Source organism: Erythrolamprus reginae, chromosome 4 (assembly GCF_031021105.1).
Source record: "Erythrolamprus reginae isolate rEryReg1 chromosome 4, rEryReg1.hap1, whole genome shotgun sequence".
Taxonomy (NCBI): domain Eukaryota; kingdom Metazoa; phylum Chordata; class Lepidosauria; order Squamata; family Dipsadidae; genus Erythrolamprus; species Erythrolamprus reginae.
In genome coordinates, this window is record NC_091953.1 from 80,683,180 (window position 1) to 80,705,249 (window position 22,070).

The 22,070-nt window shown below is 38.9% G+C and overlaps 1 protein-coding gene across 5 annotated transcripts in view; it reads left to right on the forward strand.

The window, feature by feature from the left end:
- MAP7D2 (MAP7 domain containing 2) overlaps positions 1-22,070 on the forward strand; it is an 85,005-nt gene that overhangs the window by 16,123 nt on the left and 46,812 nt on the right. For 3 of the 5 annotated variants that reach the window (XM_070750618.1, XM_070750621.1, XM_070750623.1), the window contains 5 exons: positions 4,930-5,041; positions 7,471-7,581; positions 13,643-13,765; positions 14,532-14,680; positions 20,412-20,530. In XM_070750618.1, the coding sequence (XP_070606719.1) occupies positions 4,930-5,041; positions 7,471-7,581; positions 13,643-13,765; positions 14,532-14,680; positions 20,412-20,530 (614 nt within the window). The remainder of the gene's footprint in view (positions 1-4,929; positions 5,042-7,470; positions 7,582-13,642; positions 13,766-14,531; positions 14,681-20,411; positions 20,531-22,070) is intronic. The other 2 variants (XM_070750619.1, XM_070750622.1) reach the window with 1 other exon arrangement.

The following is a 22,070-nucleotide window of genomic DNA, read 5'->3' on the forward strand; positions in this document are numbered from 1 at the left end:
ATGCAGTCAAAAAAGAAGAAAAGACCTCCTCCCTTGTCCAGCACATTAAAAAAACAGGGCACGAAATTGACTTTGAAAAAACTAAATTACTCCACAAAACAGAGAATTTATATAGAAGAATTTCTCTAGAAGCTATAGAAATTGAGAGGAGACCCCTTTGCATAAATAAAAGAGATGACACGTCCCGCCTACCAGAAATTTGGAAACCAGCCTTAAACAAAACAAAAAAAACACTTCATAATAATCAGCATGTCAATCCTTCTAATAATTATGATTTTAGAATTTTATATTTGGAAATCAGCCTTAAACAAAACACTTCATAAAAATCTCAATGTCATTCCTTCTAATAATTATGATTACACCAACCAATCAGATCACTGAAACATAATCACCCAATCTATTTGCTACATTCAAAACAAATCTCCACCCCCACACTATATACTAGGAAGAAATGACAGTTGCTAACATTCCATTTTACAACAACACAAAGATTGGAACTTCAGCCTGATGATGGTGAATGTGATTTCGCCGAAACGTCGCATAGACATGCAAAATATTACACAGGGCAAAACCCGAACTCAGAACAATCTACATATATATATATATATATATATATATATACACACACACACACACACACACACACACACACAGAGTATTTTTTGGAGTATAAGATGCACCTTTCTCCCCAAAAAGACGGTGAAAATGTCGGTGCATCTTATACCCCGAATGCAGCCCATTTTTGCTGTCACTAAGCCCCACCCCCTGCCTGCAGAGAGCTTTTGGGTACTAATGGATGGCAAAAATGGGTAGTGTATAGCATTAATTACTGTATATAAAATTCGTTATGAAAACTTTGTCTATTTAATATTGTTTTACACCAGCAGTCCTTTACCTTTTTGGCACCAGGGACCAGTTTTGTGGAGGATAATTTTTCCACAGACTGGTGTGGGTGGATGGTTTGGGTTTTGCTCACTCACCTGCCATTCACCTCCAATTGTGCAGCCTGGTTCCTAACAGACTAGAGACCAGTACCATGTGGGGGCCCCTGTCTTATAATATCCTTTATCAACCTCAACTAATACTCTGATTACCACTTCTAACAATTCCGTTGAAATATTGCAAATAAGATCTTTAAAGCTAAAGTTTATAATTAATCTCCCTGATCCAAACGTAGTACAGGTAGTTCTTGACATGACTATAATTGAGCCCCAAATTTCTGTTTTTAAGTGAGACATTTGATAAGTGAATTTTGTCCCATTTTACAACATTTCTTGCTACAATTGTTAAATGAGTCACTGCAGTTGATAAGTTAATGCATGCCAGTGGCAGGTCAGGGCCACAGAATTGGACTTTTTCAGGTCCTGTCAGCCAGGCAATGCTGCCTGGTGGGCCCTAGCGGAAGGGCCTTCTCTGTGGCAGTTCTGACCCTGTGGAATCAGCTCCCTGCTGAGATTTGCACTGCCCACTCCCCCCCTCTCATGGTCTTTCGGAAGGCATTAAAAACATACCTGTGCTGGCAGGCCTGGGGCTGTTGAGCGTGGCACTCTGCTCTGGCCGACAGTATGAATGTGATGGGCAAATTGGCTTATATGGTCATTTAATACTGGATTTAGCATAATTTTAGAATTTTAGTTGCAGGTTTTTTAATCTTTTTTTTTCAAGCATAATTTTAACAATTGGACTTCAACGCTATTTTGTGTTGTATTGTTTCTTTTATATGTTGTAAGCCACCCTGAGTCTTTGGAGAAGGGCAGCCTAGAAGTTTAATAAACAAACAAACAAACAAGCAAACAATAACCTGATTGTTAAGTGAATCTGGCTTCCCCATTGACTTTGCTTGTTAGAAGGTTGCAAAAGGGGATCACATGACCCTGGGACGCTGCAAAAGACATAAGTATGAACCAATTGCTGGGATCTGACTTTTGATCATGATATGCTGAAAAGATTGTAACGGTGAAAAACAGTCTTAAGTCACATTTTTACTGCTGTTACTTTCAATTTTAAATGAACTGTTGTAAGTCAAGGACTAGCTGTCATTGAACAAGGAGAAAAAGATTTGAATTAAGAAATAATTGTCACACATATCTACACACATAAATATTTTACCCTAAAACCCCCCAAAAAGAAACAAACTCATGGAACAGGTGACTGATATTATTGTGGTGTGCAATATATGTTCCATATATGTACTGGAAATTTTCAAGAAGAGACTGGACTGCCATCTGTCAAAAATGGTGTAGATTCTACTGCTTGGATGGGGGGCTGGACTAGATGACCTACAAGATCCCTTCCAACTCTCTTAATCTGTTAATGTGCTTATGCCCAAAGAACACCCAAATTATACATGTAAACTAAGTGAACTACCAGAGGAAAAAGTAAGGAATCTAGAGGGAACTCTAGCCAAAATCCAACCTACGCAAGAAAGCTATACCCAAATCAAACCATATCATTCTGTGCCATTCTGATCCTATCCTATCCTATCCCACACACATATACACACATCTACTGTGTTTCCCTGAAAATAAGACCTTGTCTTATATTTTTTTAACCCCAAAATAAGCAATAGGCCTCTACATGGGGCTACCTTTGAAAAGTGTTCGGATACTTCAGATTGTGCAGTATGCGGCCGCGAGAGCTATTGTGGGGCTTCCCAGATTCGCCCACGTTTCTACAACACTCCATGGCCTGCACTGGCTGCCGATCAGTTTCTGGTCACAATTCAAAGTGTTGGTAATGACCTTTAAATCCCTACATGGCATTGGACCAGAATACCTCCGGAACTGCCTTCTATCGCACGAATCTCAGCGGCCGATAAGGTCCCACAGAGTTGGCCTTCTCCGAGTCCCGTTGACCAAACAATGTCATTTGGCGGGCCCCAGGGGAAGAGCCTTCTCTGTGGCAGCCCCGGCCCTCTGGAATCAACTCCCCCCGGAGATTAGAACGGCTCCCACCCTCCTTGTCTTTCGCAAATTACTCAAGGCCCACCTATATCGCCAGGCATGGGGGAACTGAGACACCTCCCCCAGGTTTTTATAGTTTATGTTTGGTATGTATGTGTTGTATGGTTTTAATTGCTGGGGTTTTATATATCTTTTTCTTTTAATATTAGATTTGTTTCACTGTTATATTGTCTTTTATTCTTGTTATGAGCCACCCCGAGTCTTCAGAGAGAGGCGGCATACAAATCTAATAAATTATTATCATCATCATCATCTTATTATTTTGGGGCACATGGAGCAAAACTAGGCTCCTCTTGAAGTCTTACTCGATTTCCAGTGCTATCTCTCTAATCTGAACCAGAGGACCATCTGTGCATGTGTTTAAATATTTTCAGATCTTATTTTGGGGGGAAAGCTTATTTTTTGGGGAGGGCTTATTTTCAGGGGAAGTCTTATTTTGGGGGAAACACAGGACCTTTCTCTGTCTTTCTGCCTTGGGGTCCTCAAACAATGGCCCACAGGCCAGATATGACTGACTGAAGCAATTAATCCCATCCGTGCAGAACCACGAGGCTGCCCTGCCCACATTGCCCTGCCCACCCACTGGCCCCCACCATTTGGCTGAGCGTAGGACTCACCTTCACGAGTCCCGTGGGCTGGAACTGGAAGGTAAGGCCCACTTTTTGGCCTGCAGACTGCTACTGGAGGTGGGGGAGGTAAAACGCAGGGCGCACGGATGCCTCAGTAAGTCCTGTTTTCGGCCGGAAGAGTGCTACTGGAGGCTGGGGAGGCCAAAGGTACACCTGTTTTTGGCTTCCCCAGCCTCCTGGGGGTCAGCATGCCCCATTTTTTACCTCCCCACCTCCATAAGATAGAGTAAGAGTGAGAGATAGACATAAGATAGACAGAGAGTAAGAAACACACAGAGAGTGGAGAAGAGAGACAGAGAGAGACAAAGAGAAAATGAGAGGGCGGTAGGGAAAGACGAGACAGAGAGAAAGAGAGATTTGTTGATTGCAAGCTCCTAGAGACTGAGAAGAATTGCTGCAAAATTGAGTTTCCTGAAGTGGACCTCTAGATTCCTAAACAACTGAAAAAATGATCTAGTAAAAAGAAAAGTCAATCAAAAGAGCAATATGCAAACAAAACCAAATAAAACATCCCCCAGGAGCAAAACAAATAAAAGTTTAATTTGTGTGCATTGTGTGCTAAATTGGTGATGCCCACCCAGTCACATGACCACTTAGCTGTCTCCACCCAGTCATGTCACCACTTAGACATGCCCACTCAGTCACATGACCACTTAGACATGCCCAGCCAGCTAGTCAACCCCCCAACAGTCTGAGGGACCATGAATTGGCCCTCTGTTTAAAACGTTTGAGGACCCCTGGACAGTCGATCTGTCTATTAATCTAATCTATCATCTACCATCTATCAATTTCAATATGTATCACATTTTCCAGTTTGGAAAATAGAAATAATAGAAATAATAAGAATAACTAGGAGTAATATTTTTTCCAGTTGCATTTTGGAGTTTGTTTTTAAAATTCAAACTGATTAAACGAAGAAGGAAATCTATGTGGTGAGACTGGAAAGAATTACAGGAATTGAGTTTGTCCATTGAAAGGGAAAAACAGCTCTGCTGAGATGACAGAGTGTCTGCTTCTCATGCATTATTCTTAAACAAATTAAGCCCAGTCACGCAGTAGCAGAATTGCCAGCAGAGACAGATGCTGGAGGTGATCTAACTTGTATTACTAACTTCAACCTCTGTAGCTACCTTAGGAGTGACTGCAGACAAAGGATATGTATATTCAGAGGTGAGTGGATATGATGCAAGTCCTAATTCATTTCTTTTAACAGTGCTGATAATGAAAATGGTAAATTTATTTGCTTCAGAATCAATCTTTTTTTGGAGATGCCTTTTGGATGAGAGCTCATTTTAAAACAAAACAAAACACCATGACATTGCATAAATTGTTTATAGGAACGATTAGAAGCTATGATGCGGCGCTCCATGGAACGAAGTCAGCAGCTAGAACAGAAGCAGAAGAGGTGGTCGTGGGGAGGACTGGCTGCAGGCTCCAGCGACAGAGATGGTGGGTGAGACAGACTGGCTGCATTGCAGTTTCTAAACTGAAATACTTGAGTTGTAAAGAAAGATGCAGAATTCCTCCTTTGTATAGAATACTATAGAGTATGAGAAAGAGTCAAGGGCATCATTCATGAAGTATTTTCTATGACTTTTTATGACTTACATTTTACATTTTGATTCTTTCTTGAAAGTTAGGTATGCCAGAGCATTAGTGCAGCAGATAATATTTAAAAAGAAATAAATCATTTTAATATCACTAGCCATCAGCTCTGTATAACTTTGCAGCAGGTTTTATTTTTTTCCAGATGCTCATAAAACCTCAGGGGAGTTCTTCATGATTGTGCAGTATTTAGAGCAAAAAATGAATTATTCTCTTAGCATTTGTTTAAATTAAACCACCCACCATATTCTGCTTTTTATAATTTTTAGAAAACAGATATTTCTAATTCATCAGCTTTTTCCTGTAAGTTTTGATCAAACAAAATATTTTTGTTAATTATAAACAGTGCCCAAATAGTCTAACCCTTATCAGAATTAAATAATTTTGTATTAATATTTTATTGTAAAACTAGAGATTAATTGCTAGGCATTATGAGGACAATTTGGTAATATTTCTGTAAACATACACATTAACATTCTTGCATTATTAGGTTTTCAGGCTTGATGTAATTATCACATTTTGCTCTGGTTTCTTCTTTCTTTCTGTGATATAGGTGAATCAGAAAATGCCCCACCCCTTCTAGGTTTAGCTGTCAACACCCTTCTTCCAGACCCTGTGATTTCAATTGTTGCTGCTGAACCCTACAATGGTATTTGAGTGAATCCCAGTGCCATTGTGTTGTTTATCACTATAACATATCTACTAATCTTGCCTTCCCATAATGTTATTTCAGTTACATCTATAACAGTGTTTTTATTGGAAATTCAGGGCCAATTCTCCCAAGTGCTATTGTTGCTTCCTTTTTATTTACATATTCCATTAAAATAAATAGAAGTTGTGCAGCAGAAGGGCTTGGTGAATTGTACATAGGCACTTCACTGTATTTCTTTTTCACTTCTGTCATAATGAGGTGAAGCATGCTCAGCATTCCAGCATCACTGATATTTCAAATATTTTTCCATTAGCATTTGACCTGTTCATCTCCTTTATCCACCTATGGGGTCTGTGTGTGTGTGTGTGTTCCTTTATCATATATATGAGTCGATAGATGAAAATTGAGTAGAAAAACAACTTACTGAAAATATTTCAGTTATACATAAGCACTAATGTTACTTTGAAGCAGTAGAAATAACAACTTAATATCTTATTTTGCTGCCTCGTATGTACATTAAGATTTAATATATTTAAATGACCAGGTACAAGCAATTCATTTATAGTTCAAATTGTATTTCAATTATGCATATAGCTTAATCATTCAAATTAATTTGCATGTGTTTTATATAGAAGGTTGTCTCTGCTTCATAACATATAAATAGCAGCTGAAGATATTTTTGTTCATATTGTCTTTCCTTATGCCATATCAGAGCACTTCTTCATACACTGAAAGAGGAAGTAGAACTCTACCCAATAACAGGGACTTTTAATTTTACTTTTGCTAATACTTACATGAATATGGCACTTTAACCAGATAGGCCTATTTTGTATAGATTTCAGCAGAATTCAGGATTCCAGTCTTCCAAAGTCATGTCTGTATATAGAGATCTCTTGCACAGGCTCTTGGATGTTTAGTGTCTAGGTGTCATAGAACATAGAAAAGGCACTGGTGTGAAGTATTAGTTATTTCCAAATATATATAATATAGGAAGGGGTTCACATTGTTTCCAACATTCTCACTTTTAGAACTGTTTTTAATAATGATAGAGAGATATAGAAGTTTTATAACAAAAAATAAAATCATGAGCCATAGAAGCATGATTAAGAAGCAGAGGCTGTATAAATATGAGCTGACTTCAGCTGATTTGGTGGGATGAGATAAATAAGCTTAGAATGTGTATTAACTTCACTTGTTTTTAGACTCATCAGAGATGGGTAGTTTCATGGAATGATTACTACTTGCCCAAGGAAGGTATATGATTGAATTTAAAGTGGGGAATTCAGAATAAGAAGCTTCATGTTGTGTTAAAATCTTTTCACTAGATACTGTATAAGTGTTAAGATGTAGCCAGTTGAATATATCATTAATTAAATGATTTGTTAATTGTTAAATTGATTGGTTTTGCATAGGCAGGTTATAGATAAACAGATAAGAATCCAAATGAACTCAATTTAAATAAATGTTGATTTTATAAGCAGAAAGCCTTAAAGTTATGATATGGCCAGACAGAAGTGCTTTATTCTTTGTCCTGATCCATTCTAAAGATCCATGGTAACAAATTTAAAAATGTTTAGCATTGCAGAATGAATATAAATCTCTTCAATGCATCTCTCTGCAGCATGTGACAAACTTTCAGTTTCTACAATGAATCTGCCAAAACAAATGGAGTCGCCTATCAATAAACGTCTTTCCTCCTCCATAGCAACAATAACTTATTCCATTGATAAAGGCAAGTGAATGTGCTGCTCATTGTTGCCAAATAAATAATATCCTCTCTTTTTAGTCCCAAGACATTTCTTCTTCTTTTCTGCTATTTTTCCCCTTCCCAGTTTTCTTTTTACTGTTCTTTTTTTCCCATCAGCTAATCTTCTGATAAAAAAAATAGGACAAAAGTCACTGTGGTGCTGAAAACAAGACCCACCCTTGGGACCTTGTATTCCTCTACATAACTCATGTTTAATTTAAATGTCTTCTCTGCCTCCAAATCTGCTAAAGTATTTCTAGTTTATATCTGATTGATAACAGTGGTGGTAGAGAATGCATATTATATCTTACTGAGCTATTACTTTAAGAGTACCAGGTAGAACATCTCAGCTAGGACAAGAGAAGACAAGAGCCTTGCTGACTTGTCTTGACCAAGGGATAAGACAGACAGACTGCATGTGCATACCCATATACTGTACACATACAGAGAAATACACACAAACTTTGTTACACAAGTGAATAGGACCTACCTTGTACCTGTCCTTTGGAGACAGTGTAGTTTTTTATTTCAATCACAAAAAGCTTTACTAATGGAAGAACTATATTGAGGATTTTCCAATAGCCAACTTTCCCTTCTAACATTTTTTCCTACCAGCAAAATGGCTTGAGAATATTTTATTAACTCATTGTAACCGTGTGGAAAAGAGGAGAGAATTGTGCTGTAACTGTGTGTTTTTCTTTTTTAAAAAAAATAACATTTTAAACTGTATAACTTTATTGCTCATCTGAAATATTGTTACCATTATTACATTTGTGATTCTTTCAGTATTCATGTCCTGGAGTTAAATATAGTGCAAAATGACACTTGTTTTCCAGTGTAAATAGTGTGGTAGCTAAGAAATTGCATTTAGAAATACAATGGTACCTTGGTTAACAAACGCCTTGATCAGTGTACTTTTTGGATAACATCCAAAAATTTCGGCAAAAATTTGCTTCGGATACCGATCAAAAATTTGGATACCGAACAGAACTTTTTGGTTATTATTCCAAATGTTACACCCATTGTCCCTCACTCCCGCCCCTCTCTCCTTACCTCTTGCCTCTCTGCCTTTGTCCCCTCGCCAGGGGAGCAGCAAAGCATCGCTTCGGATATGACAAGGCAGGCGCTGAGTCTGCTGGTCCCAGCGGTGGCTTCTCTTTGAGGACACCGGCAGCGGCTGCAATGGTGGCTTCTTTTAGGGGACAGTGGCGGCGGTGCGGGCCTGGGGGCCTGGGCATGGACGTGATGTCCCCGGCGCTGCTGTTCTTCGAAAGGAAGCTGCCAGAGCCGCCACCACTACCCACCAGCAGCCCACCAGGTGTCCTCAAAGAGAAGCCGCCACTGGGACCAACAAATCAGTGCCTGCCTCGTCATAGCCGAAGTGATGCTTTGCTGCTCCCCCGGCGAGGGGACGAAGGCAGAGAGGCAAAAGATAAAGAGGTAAGGAGGGGGGGAGTGAGGGACAATGGGTGTGGTGGGGGGAGAGAAAAAAAATCTTCAATTTTCAATTTTCCCCATAGGAAATAAAGGCTGGGAACCAATTAAATCCATTTCCATTATTTCCTATGGGGAAAATTGTTTCGGATAACGACCATTTCGGTTAGCAACCAACCTTCTGGAATGGATTGTGGTTGTTAACTGAGGTACCACTATAGATTATTTTCCAAAATACAGAGGTTTGAATAAAGCGTTATAAAGTACTAAATGCTCTATTATTTTATTTGTGAGATAATTTTGATAGAATGTAAACAAGGTTTTTGTTTTAAACTCTTGCTTTCACACCTTAATTAGGTCCCTTCTATCATCAGCTGGCACCTGATAAGCAGGGTGGAGTTAGGATTCATTTGAGTGAAGTAACACCTGATATAAGTGTATGATTAAAAGAAAGCAATTAATATTTTCATTGTGGTATTATTTGTGCTTGATTGCAAGACTGTTAAGACAAAGCCTGATAGGTTTGTCTAGTAATTCTAGTGTTGAGGCTAGTGTATAAATTCAGGTTGTATCTATAGTAGCAGGCTGAGTAGAGACTGTATAAGGCTCTGCTCATGGTACATGCTAGACAGAATATATTTTGGAAATATCTCAACTGAAATTTGAGAGAAAAGAAAGTAACCAAGCAAGAGGAAAAGTTTGTGATATGAAAAATTTGGAGTCTATAAATCATGCATTTAAGAATAGATGTAATTAATTCAGATTGCTCATCCTCGGACAAAATTGGATAATTATTACAGTAAAGGACATGGAAAAATATGTCCTTAGTTACCATTGGCAATATTTTATTTTTCTCTTGCTACCTTCAAGAATGTAAGTATGCACTTATAGGCACTTTCTATTTTCCATTTATTTTTATGGAACTTCTATCTAAATACAACTTTGTTTCCCAAAAAGTAGAGAAGGGAACAAGGGGATCAGTCATATTTGATTTAATACTCCGTAACAGAGTTGAAATGATAGAAGGTGTTGAAGCTACAGGAACCTTGGGGGGAGTGATCATGCAATATTGGAATTCAACATTATGCAAGCACAAGCAATAGAACAAACTCAAATTAGAATTTTGGACTTTAAGATTTTCAATGAACTTAGAGTTTGGGTAGGATTCCATGGATGAATGGAATGGGGAAGAAGTTAGGAATTTTGAAAAGTGAGATTATAAAAGGCCAGTTTAGCACAACATTTATTTATTTGCTTGTTTGTTTGCTTGATTTTTTAAATTTCTAGGCCGCCCTTCTCCTCGTGGACTCAGAGTGGCTTACAAGGGTAAAATAGACATGATAACAATAAATAAAATTAAAACATTAGGAATATAAATATAACCTACTATAAAAAACAATCAATCATCCCTTTTGGATGACCAGAGCGAGCTGTTGCTCACAGTCTCCAGGCCTGCCGGCACAGATGTGTCTTTAACACCTTTCAAAAGACAAGGAGAGTGGGGACGGTGCAGATCTCAGTGGGGAATTGGTTCCAGAGGGCTGGGGCCGCAACAGTGCCTTCGACTCCCAACCCCTCCAGTCGGCGCAGAAGGATACCATGGTCAATGGTATCGAAAGCCACTGAGAGGTCAAGTAACACCAGGATAGAGGAAAATCCCCTATCCCGGGCCCACCAGAGATCATCCATCAGTGCAACCAAAATAGTTTCCTGCTGTAGCCAGGCCTGAAACCAGTCTGATAACAGTCTATAATTGGCTTCATTCAAGGTCCATATGAGTTGGAACACCACCACCTTCTCAACAACCTTCTCTAAAAAGGGAAGATTGGAGACCAGATGGTGGTTGTTTAAAATAGCTGGATCCAGGGAAGGCTTCTTGAGGAGAAGCCACACAACCGCTTCTTTCAACAAAGGCAGAAATGACCCCTCCCTCAAGGAAGCATTGACAACCATCTGGATCCAGCCTCGTGTCACCTCCTTGCTGGCCGAAACCAGCTAGGAGGGACATGGGTCCAACAAACATGTGGAGGAGCTCACAGGACATATGGCCTTGTCCACTTCATCAGGCATCACAAGTTCAAACTTGACCCATACAACTAAATCAATGAAGAAAACTAACAGCTCTTAAAAGAAACCAGCACGGCTGCATAAATATCTGACAAATTGAAAGATGAAAAGTACAAGTATAAAAAGTGGAAAAGGGGGCACATAATTAAGGCAGAATATCAGCAAAGAGCCTGAGCCCGCAAAGGTGAAGGAAAGCTAAGGCTCACAATGAGGAAAGGCTTGTGACAAGTGTTTTTTTTAAAGCTTCTTCCAAAATGTTAAAAATAAGAAAAAAGTCAAGGAAACAATTGGTCCATTGCAGGGAGAAAGTGGCAAGAAGGTGACAAGCAACAGGGAGAAAGCAGAACTACTTAACTCATGTTTTTCATTTGTCTTTACACAAAGGGAAAAAACAGTCCAACCTATCCAAAACAGCACCACAAAAAACAGATTAGAAACACAAGTTAAAATAGAAAAAAAAAGTTACGTGAGTGTCTGTCTAGCCTAGACAGGTTCAGATCACCCGGACCAGATGGATTACACCCCAAGTGTTATGTCCTGAGAAGCTGGGAAGTTTTCACTCCAGTCTGACAAGGAAGTGGAGCAGGGAAATTCTCATTGGTTCCTTCCCTAAAGGGCTCTCTATTTAAACTCCTGCCAAAAGCAGGCAGGGGCTGACATTTGCTCACCATAACCAATAAAGAGCTGAAATCTTACTGCCAGTCTCCTGCCTCTTCAGTATCTGAACTCAACACCAAGGTTCTGAAGGAACTGGCAGACAAGACTTCAGAACCACTGTACTATATCTTTCAAAGATCTCGGAGCACTGGGGAACTGCCAGAGGACTGGAAAAGAACTGTAGTTCCCATCTTCAAAAAAGGGGGGAAATAGATCCAGAAAACTACAGACATATCGGCCTGACCTCAATACCAGGAAAGATTTTGGAAAAAATAAAAAACGAATCAGCGAACACCTACAGTAGAAGCAAACAAAGTAATAACCAAAAGCTAACCTGGGTTTGTCAAAAACAGATCATGCTATGTTAATGTTATTGTATTCTTTGACAAAGTAACAAAATTAGTGGACCAGAGGAATGCTGTCAGTATAATTTACTTGGATTTCAATAGAGCATTTGGTAAAGTAGACTGTAACCTACTATTTGATAAAATAGAAAAATGTGCATTAGACATTATCACCACCAGATGCATGACCAACCACACTCAATGGAACTGTATTTACACAGTGGGGTATCCCATGGCTCTGTTTTGGGCCCAGTACTCAATATCTTCATCAATGATTTGGAGGAGGGGATAGATGGGGAACTCATCAAATTTGCAACCAACACCAAGGTCTTAAGCCTAAAATCTATCAGGAAAGACTGAATGAACTCAATCTGTATAGTCTGGAGGACAGAAGGGAAAGGGGGGGGAACGTGATTGAAACATTTAAATATGTTAAAGGGTTAAATAAGGTTCAGAATGGAAGTGCTTTTAATAGGAAAGTGAACACAAGAACAAGGGGGCACAATCTGAGGTTAGTTGGGGGAAAGATCAGAAGCAAAGTGAGAAAATATTATTTTACTGAAAGAGTAGTAGATGCTTGGAACAAACTTCCAGCAGACATGGTTGGTAAATCCACAGTAACTGAATTTAAACATGCCTGGGATAAACATATATCCATCCTAAGATAAAAATGCAGGAAATAGTATAAGGGCAGACTAGATGGACCATGAGGTCTTTTTTTTTCTATGTTTCTAAGTTAGCAGAAATAGCCAACACTCCAGAAAATAGGCTTAAAATACAGAAGGATTTTGACAGACTTGAACATTGGGCACTAACAAAATGAAATTCAGTGGTTAAAAAAAGTAAGGCTCTCCATTAGGCGAGAAAAACAAAATGCACAGGTACAGTGAGAGGGATCTTGGAGTCCTAATGGACAATATATGTATAAGCCAGCAGTGTGCAGCAGCTTGGTGGCTTACCTGGTGACTATGGTGAGTTTGTGCTGGTTAAAATGAAATTCAGTCATGATATTTGTTCTGAAATCATCTTTTTCTGTTCTATTTCTACGACCTTTTCACCAATAATTCTTCATTTATTGTTAACTATGGCTTTTATGCATGCTTCTTCTGGTCTTCACATATAATTGAATTCTAAAATTTATATAGAATTTGCGCTATGATGATAGAAAGATGATAGAAGCTTTAATATTGTAGGTAAGAAAAATATTAGTATGACCATAAAATTATACTTCTGATGATTGTTTCATAAATTCAATTCAGGAATTTAATAATAAAATGCATTGCCATTTTATGTCTAATTTTAATAGATACTAATACAGTAATTTAATATATTTATTTAATTGACCAAGATCTAACATGGCTTATACAAAGAAAAGTTGTTTGTGGAAGAATTAAATCAGAGGTTTTGAACTTTAAAATGTGTTTAGCTTTATTCTTTGTTTCAATTTTTTATTTCTTTTGTATATTTTGTTTATTTTTATGTTTAGTTGCACATTTTAAAAGTAGTTGTTTTTTTGTTTTTTTTCATTTGCTCCCATCCTTCAGCTCATCGCATGCACCTTAGTTCAATGGAAACTTTTATCATTTCTCGACTATTGACTCCCACACAAGCTTCTTTAGCCAGAAGCAGAAGTACTTTAATGCTTTCTGAGAGGTATTCGGATTCAGGTAAAGCTAATATCTTAAGGAATATTTTAGCTACTTAAAACAAATTTCTCCATAAAATTGTTTTATCCATAAAATTTAAATTAGAAAATTATTCATAAAATATTATAGGGAGCTCAAAATAGATGGGGTTCACCATGTTAACACTAAATGAAGGACTTAAAATTATTCATCTAGTCAGTGAAATTTTCATAACTAAAATTATACTGAGGAGAATAGATCTGTTTTCAATGTTACAGTGGGGAAAAATATTTAGTCAGACACCAACTGTGCACCATAATTTGCAAATAAATTTGTTAAAAATTAGACAATCTGATATTCTGGATGTGTTTTCTCACGTTGTCTCTTATAGTTGAGGTCTACCTATGACGTCAATTACAGGCCTCTCTCATCTTTTAAGTGGGACAACTTGTACAATTGGTGTCTGACTAAATACTCCCCCCCCGCTGTGTATGTCTATTCATTTTTTAGGTTGTTATATATGTTTCTGACTTTACTAACCCATAGCCCTAATTTATTAGAAAATGAAGAATTTAAAATGTTCTGATCTTAAGCACTTGCAAACAAACTGCTTATACGCTTAATGTTAAGTTGCTTGAGCAAAAATGTTGTGGCTGTTTAAAATGGGAAGATACTGTACTCCATTCATGTTTTGGGAAAGGTTAGGTTTGATTGTTTCTAATAAAGTGGTGCTGTTTCTTTCCTTTTTTTCCTTGCTTTCTTTGTCTATATCTCCTAATGAACTTGCTATTGTACTATAACTCTTTAGTATTCCATATCTGTCCTCGTGTAGCACCAGCCAGTCCTCTTAAAACTTCTTACAAGCCTTCCCCCACTCGAAGTGTGGAGAAAAAGAAAGCAGCACTTGCTTCCATGTCAGATTCAATTAAGGCAGCAAGTACAACTGAAGTCTCACAGGTAGGTTTGAAAATTACTAATTCACATATTTTTTTAAAAAAATGAACTTATACGTTGATTTATATTTTGTTTCCTCAGAATAAAGATACAAATACAGATCTCTGCTTCCTTTTTTTCTATCTTGCACTAACAAAGATGTTAAGAAAGAAAACTTATAGTAAATATTCTTACATTTGAAACAAACTGTTAGTATCTTTGTTTAATTATTATTCACTAGTTATTATGTTGCATAAGAGTATTCCATTTAGCTTGGCTATCTATTATCAGAGATGATTAAATATAATTTTATCCCATAATTTTCTTTTCTTTTTTCACCCTTCTTTTCTTTCAAGTTACTAAACTTTTAAAAAATATACACAAAAAAGCACTTTTAAAAAAATCAAAACTTTCTAATACATCTTATTCGTTGAGTTCTTAACATCTGGGCTTTAAACTTAAATATTACATTTAACTCACTCACTCCAAACTATCATTATAGAATATTTATTTTCTTTTATAAATATCCTTTTTAACATTCAGAGTTTTTCTTGAAACTGATACATCATTTTCTTTAACTTTATCTTAACACAGGTACTGTCAAATACATTTTCAGTAGCTTTTTCCTACTTTAAGTATTGCGTAAGCATTATATAATATGTAAAAAAACCATATTTTCAGATTTTGGGTTAAACCTTTCAGTTGCACATATCAAGTAGAAAAAAATGCATTCTAATTCCAGTTAACTCATTAAGTTTAAGACACTCCTTCCAACATTTATTTATTTGTTTGTTTGTTTGCTTGTTTGTTTATTTATTATTTATTTATTATTGATTTTGTCTAATACACAATGAGGGTTTTAGTGGGTATACACATAGTAAAATACATAATGAAGGTTATAGAATAGGGGTCTCCAACCTTGGGCACTTTAAGCCTAGTGGACTCCAACTCCCAGAATTCCCCAGCCAGCAAAGCTGGCTGGGGAATTCTGGGAGTTGAAGTCCGCCGGGCTTAAAGTGCCCAAGGTTGGAGTCCCCTGTTATAGAGGATATACTCATAGTAAAATATATCTAAGAAAGAATAGAATAGAAGATATAGGAATAAAACATATCAATGAAAGAATAGAAGGAGAGATATAGGAATAGAAGAAAGGTATAGGAGATATAGGAGAGCAATAGAACAGGGGACAGAAGGCACTCTAGTGCACTTGTACTTATTAATTGTAGCTTATTTTCATGGAGTAAAATCTTTTCTTTCTCTGGAAATATAAAAGACTTGTAGGCCCTTCTTTTTATCACAAAATTCTCAACTTTAAAGAAAAGGCCCAAATTAGCCTTTTTTTCTGGATGATCTTGTTTTAGTTGTCTTGAGAGGTTTACATTTGAACCCATAGTAAGGAAGGTGAAAGTGAAAGTTAATATCCAGTTATTCCAAAACTGCGATAAACTCCTCTGCATTTTCAGCTACTTGTGAAGTTGCCTCTGCAGTTTGTTAACATTCTTCACATGTTTGCATCTCGGAAATACTTTGAAAGGATATTTTTTATCATCAAAAAACAATTGTTCAACAAATTTGCATGTTTTATTTAGAGACCTTTCAATGTATCTCTAATATAGTACTTTGTTCCACCATCTTGACTTCCTCTTTTTTTAGTCAAATTCAGTAGATTTCAAGATTTCAAGCACCCACAGTTAAGAAGATCAAGCTACCAGTTGCTGCAATAGTAAATTAAAATCGTGGCTTCAATCTTTATCTTTTTCAGTCAGTTTTTTTTCCTCTCAACACACTTCTTTATTTGGCTTGCCTTGTTCTTTAAAAAGAAATCCCTAAAATGACGTGAGTCTTCAAAAATGCATAGCAGGCTGTTGCTTGAAAAAGCCTCTTTTACGTTGATTTAAGATATAATAATAATTGTTGAAGGTTATTAAGAAAATGAAGGCATAACTTATTGTCTGTTTGAAAGATGAATTTCCAAACGACTGCTTGTTTACACCCACCCACCCAGCAGATTGCATCCCCTCCCCTCCCAGCTTTTGACATGCATACAGCTTTGGAGTTCAACTCCAAAAACTTTCTGCCAACTTAAGCTGTATTGAAAGGTTCAGAAGGGAAGTTTTTCAACACACCCAGGCCTAGTGGGTCATAAAAGCTGATGGGATACCTAGTCCCTTCAGTTAGAAGATAGAAGAGCAACATTTAGGGAAAAATCCTTTGGAGATCTCTCCCTCAGTGTATGTTTAGTATGTTTAGTAATGTTCTCAGAAAGAGGTTTCAATTGAATATTAATCTTTAAAATCCTCTATATCAAAGTATGCATTTGAATCAATTTTTCAGCTTTTTTTGCAAATCTACCAAGCAGGATAAAACGTCCCAAAACCACAAACTCTAAAATAAAACCATGGACCATGCAAAGAACCCATATCCATTCTAGTCCAAGACTAGGCCAAAATTAGATTTTAAGGAAACATTTTGAACAAGTTCAGAGCTAGATGAATTCCTGGGTGAGGATGTTCTTCCACAGGGCAGGCACTGCAACAGAAAAATAGAATAGAACAGAATTCTTTACTGGCCAAGTGTGATTGGTCACACAAGGAATTTGTCTTTGGTGCATATGCTCTCAGTGTACATAAAAGAATAGATACATTTGTCAAGCATTGTGAGGTACACTTAATGATTGTCATAGGGTACAAATAAGCAATTAAGAAACAGTTTTAATATAAATCATACGGATACAAGCAACATGTTATAGTCATACAGTCATAAATGGGAGATGAGTGATAGGAACGATAAGACGACTAATAGTAATAGTAATGCAACCTTAGTGAATAATTTGATAGTGGTGACAGAATTATTTGTTTAATAGAGTGATGGCATTGGGGGAAAATGGTTCTTTTGTCTAGTTGTCTTGCTGTGCAGTGCTGTATAGAGTCATTTTGAGGGTAGGAGTTGATACAATTTATGTCCAGGATGAGAGGGATCAGTAAATATTTTCACAGGTCTCTTTTTTACTAGTGCACTATACAGGTCTTCAGTGGAAGGCAGGTTGGCAGTAAATGTTTTTTTCTGCAATGTTCCGGTTTTGGAACAGCAGGGGGCGAAGCAGATGGTATGAGCGATGATGGGCTTACCCCTGCCTGAATGGCAGCCCAATCAATAGCCATCTTGAAAGTTTTACTTAAAGCTGAGATGAGCTGTGAATAATTTGCAATTTTTTTCATAATAATTCAAAGGAATCAAGTTCAGTCTCCAAACAATTTATGGAAGCAACCCGACATTAATGATAGCCAACACAGATCTGTTTAGCCAATAGTGGGAAACTGGATAAATTGCAATGAACAAAAAAAAGAAGAAAATGTGCTCCAGTTTGTTTTTTCCTGTTGTTCCCTTGGCTTTTACATCTAAGATATTAAACCACTGTTTATATTGAGCAAAATAGGCAGCAAAATAATTTGTCCCCTGTCATCTTTCCCTAACTTGGAAATTGTTAGGCCCAGGAGTTGTACTGTACTGGCTGCAGGTCTCTACTAGAAAATGGCCTTGCATATAATAATTAATTATTTTACACTTGTTGGACTTGTTGGTTCATCATTTGGACTAACTGGTTCATTTGAATTGCTACTTAATTCTGATAGTGTGACAACTATTGCAAATCTCACATAGTCAAAAGTAAGTACCTTGAGAATCAGATTGGTTCCTTATCAAAATAACAATGTGGAAAATTATCATTATTCAAAAGAAAGAAATATCATTGCTTTGTGAGTCTATGGAGAGGGGCGGCATACAAATCTAATAAATAATAATAATAATTTAGGTAGGAGAAAGAGATACATATTTAAATGTTAGTTTCATTATAAACAGGACTTGTATTTGATGCACAGTACTTATACTTACTTACAGGAAATCTATATTTATTATTTATTAATTACACTTATAGGCTGCTGAACTTCCGGATTCTGAGCAGCGTACAACATGTAAAAGACAGTATAAAAATAATCTAAAACCCATTAAAAAGCATTCATCTCATTTTTAAATTTTTGAATCTTTTCTTTAAGGGTTTAACAAAGCCTAACAAATATTGGAGCAAGACACTGGTAATTTAGTGAGCTGTCTGTAGAATTGCTGAAGTGTTGTAGTCATTGTGTACATCCTTCTTTAGTTGCTTTTTCTGGTGTGATAATGGTAAGGAATGAAAACTGAATTAAAAGAATTTTGGAACTGGATATTTTCTTTGCACTGCCAGAAAATACCCAGACTCACTTAGGTGGCCTGGTTTGATTAAAATCTGTATAGCAAACAAGAATGAATACACAATACATGATTGCCCATTGGGAGTATAAACGATTTTTATATTTTCAGGTATTTAAACTTAAGGTTTGTTCCTTTTCAATTAATGGATGTTTGAATGGTTTTAGAGACTTGATTTTGGTACTATAAGCACAAAGTAAAGTAAATTAAAAAGTTCTTAAAGCTCAGAGTTTGGATAGTGAATATATAAATTTCAAACTTGTGTGATATTTTCTTATGCAAAAGCAGTTCTGTGCGTATACAGTGATCCCCCGCTCGTTGCGAGGGTTCCGTTCCAGGACCCCCCGCAACGAGCGGGTTTTCGCGAAGTAGCGCTGCGGAAGTAAAAACACCATCTGCGCATGTGCAGATGGTGTTTTTACTCCCACAGCGCTAGCGAGGAGCCGAAGATTGGGGGCAGCGCGGCTGTTTGCCGCCGGCATGGGGGGCTTCCTAGCAGCCCCCCAAACCCGGGTTGGGGGTCCAGGGGGTGCTGGCAAGCCCCCCATGCCGGCCCAGCGAACGGCTTGTCCACGCTGGCTCTCGGCGCTTTCGAGCTGAGTCCGGGAGCGAATTTGCTCCAGGACTCAGCTCAAAAGCGCCGATAGCCAGCGCCAGCGAACGGCTTGTCCACGCTGGCTCTCGGTGCTTTCGAGCTGAGTCCGGGAGCGAATTCTCTTCCGGACTCAGCTCAAAAGCGCCGATAGCCAGCGCCAGCGAACGGCTTGTCCACGCTGGCTCTCGGCGCTTTCGAGCTGAGTCCGGGAGCGAATTCGCTCCAGGACTCAGCTCAAAAGTGCCGATAGCCAGCGCCAGCGAACGGCTTGTCCACGCTGGCTCTCGGCGCTTTCGAGCTGAGTCCGGGAGCGAATTCGCTCCAGGACTCAGCTCAAAAGCACCGATAGCCAGCGCCAGCGAACGGCTTGTCCACGCTGGCTCTCGGCGCTTTCGAGCTGAGTCCGGGAGCGAATTCTCTTCCGGACTCAGCTCAAAAGCGCCGATAGCCAGCGCCAGCGAACGGCTTGTCCACGCTGGCTCTCGGCGCTTTCGAGCTGAGTCCTGGAGCGAATTCGCTTCAGGACTCAGCTCGAAAGCGGCGAGAATGAACGGCGTGGGCGGGCGAAGGGCGGGCGGCAGCGAGGAGTTTGCCTGGGCGGTGGGGAAACTCCTTGCTGATGCCCGCTGCTCGCCCTCCCGCCAGCAAGAGGGGGAAGACCCAGGGAAGCCGCCCAGCAGCTGATCTGCCGGGCCCCATCTACGCATGCGTGCCCATAGAAAAAAGGGCACGCATGCGTAGATGGTGTTTTGACTTCCGGGTTCAAAAATCGCAAATTACCCTGTTCGCAATGGTTGGGGACGCAATAACCGGGGGATCACTGTATACAGGAATCTATATACAGTATGTGCATCTACATAGACATACTGAATAATTGTTTTTCTCAGTTTATCAAATTATATTATCTTTTTTAAGAATGAGAAGAAAAAGAAACAATCAACAACACCTGGCACATCTGGTTTTGGATCTCCTTTTAAAAAATATGAATCTCCAGCAACTGCATCTAAACAATCAGCTTCACCTACAACTCCAAAGTAAGAATGTTTTGCAAATCTCATTATCCTCTGAGTAAGCTTAAATGTACGCAGTTTCTATTTTAGTGTGTTGTTTTTATCTTGCAGAGTAAGTATTCAGTCACCTTGTTTAACAAGGGTCTTCCAAACCATCCCACCTGATAGAAGTCATATTTTCCTTCTTCAAAATGACATTGGCAGTAGCAAATACAGTAATACCTCATGGTACGAACTTAATTGGTGCAAGGAGGAGGTTCGTAAGACGAAAGGTTCGTAAGACGAAACATTGTTTCCCATAGGAAACAATGTAAAGTCAATTAATCCGTGCAACCAAAAAACCCCCCGCAAAAAAACGGCTTTCGGCGACTGCTGGGAAGCCGCGCGGCTGTTTTAAAAGGTGACAGCCAGCCTGGGGGGCTTCCCAGCCCCCCCCCCGAACCCGGGTTCGGGGTTCGGGGGGGTGCTGGCAAGCCCCCCAGGCCGGCTGCGACCTTTTAAAACACCCGCGCCGCTTCGCAGCTGTCTCCTGAAGCCGAACGCTAAAGCCGAACTTCCACGTTCGGCTTCGGGAGACAGCTGCGAAGCGGCGCGGGTGTTTTAAAAGGTCGCAGCCGGCCTGGGGGGCTTCCCAGCAACCTCCCGAACCGAACCCGGGGTTCAGCAAAATTTTGCCTCTTCTTACGAACTTTGTTCGAGTTACGAACCGGCGTTCGGGAGGCTTCTGGGAAGCCCCGCTGCCCGGCTGTCACCTTTTAAAACAGCCGCGCGGCTTCCCAGCAGTCTCCGAACGCCGGTTCGTAACTCAAAAAAAGTTCGTAAGAAGAGGCAAAATTTTTCTGAACCCCGGGTTCGTATCACAAGTTGTTCGTAAGACGAGGGGTTCGTATCTTGAGGTACCACTGTATATTTAAAATAATGGCGTCTTTAATTTTCTTCTTCTATCCATGATTGCTTTAGCCAATATCTCAACCTCACCTGTTAGGGTTCCAAATAGCATTCTAAATTAAATCAAAGTCTCAGGCAAAGTATTCCTCAAAGTTCCAATTTATTAATAGAGCCATGCTGGCACATCTGGGTGAAACTCAAATCTGAATTCTCACATGTTTCACCACCCCGTTGAAGTTCAAGTCCTTGCCCACCACACCCACAAGTCCATCATGTTGTCCAATCTTCTATTGCCATGATGGCAGAATCCACCCATCTCCTTACATACAGGTGCAGAGGTACAGAGACAAAGGATGACCTTGGATTTACAGAAAGAATTTGTTACAACTACATACTAAAAATCTCATACAATCCTCCCACGCATTTCCCACAGTAGAAAATGCATAGTAGAATTATATAGAGTGTGGCACGTCCAAGATTCCAAATAAAATGGCTTTGGCCTGACATTGCCCTTGTCTCCCAAAATGTGAAATAATTGATTATTTTTAAGGGAGAGATTTCCCTTTACATAATAAATTACTCCGGAGCTCGAGGTGGAGCACCTAGAATTTGCTTCGGCACATGCGCAATGCATGTATCCCTTAAAAATACTATAAATCCTTCTTGAAGAAGAACA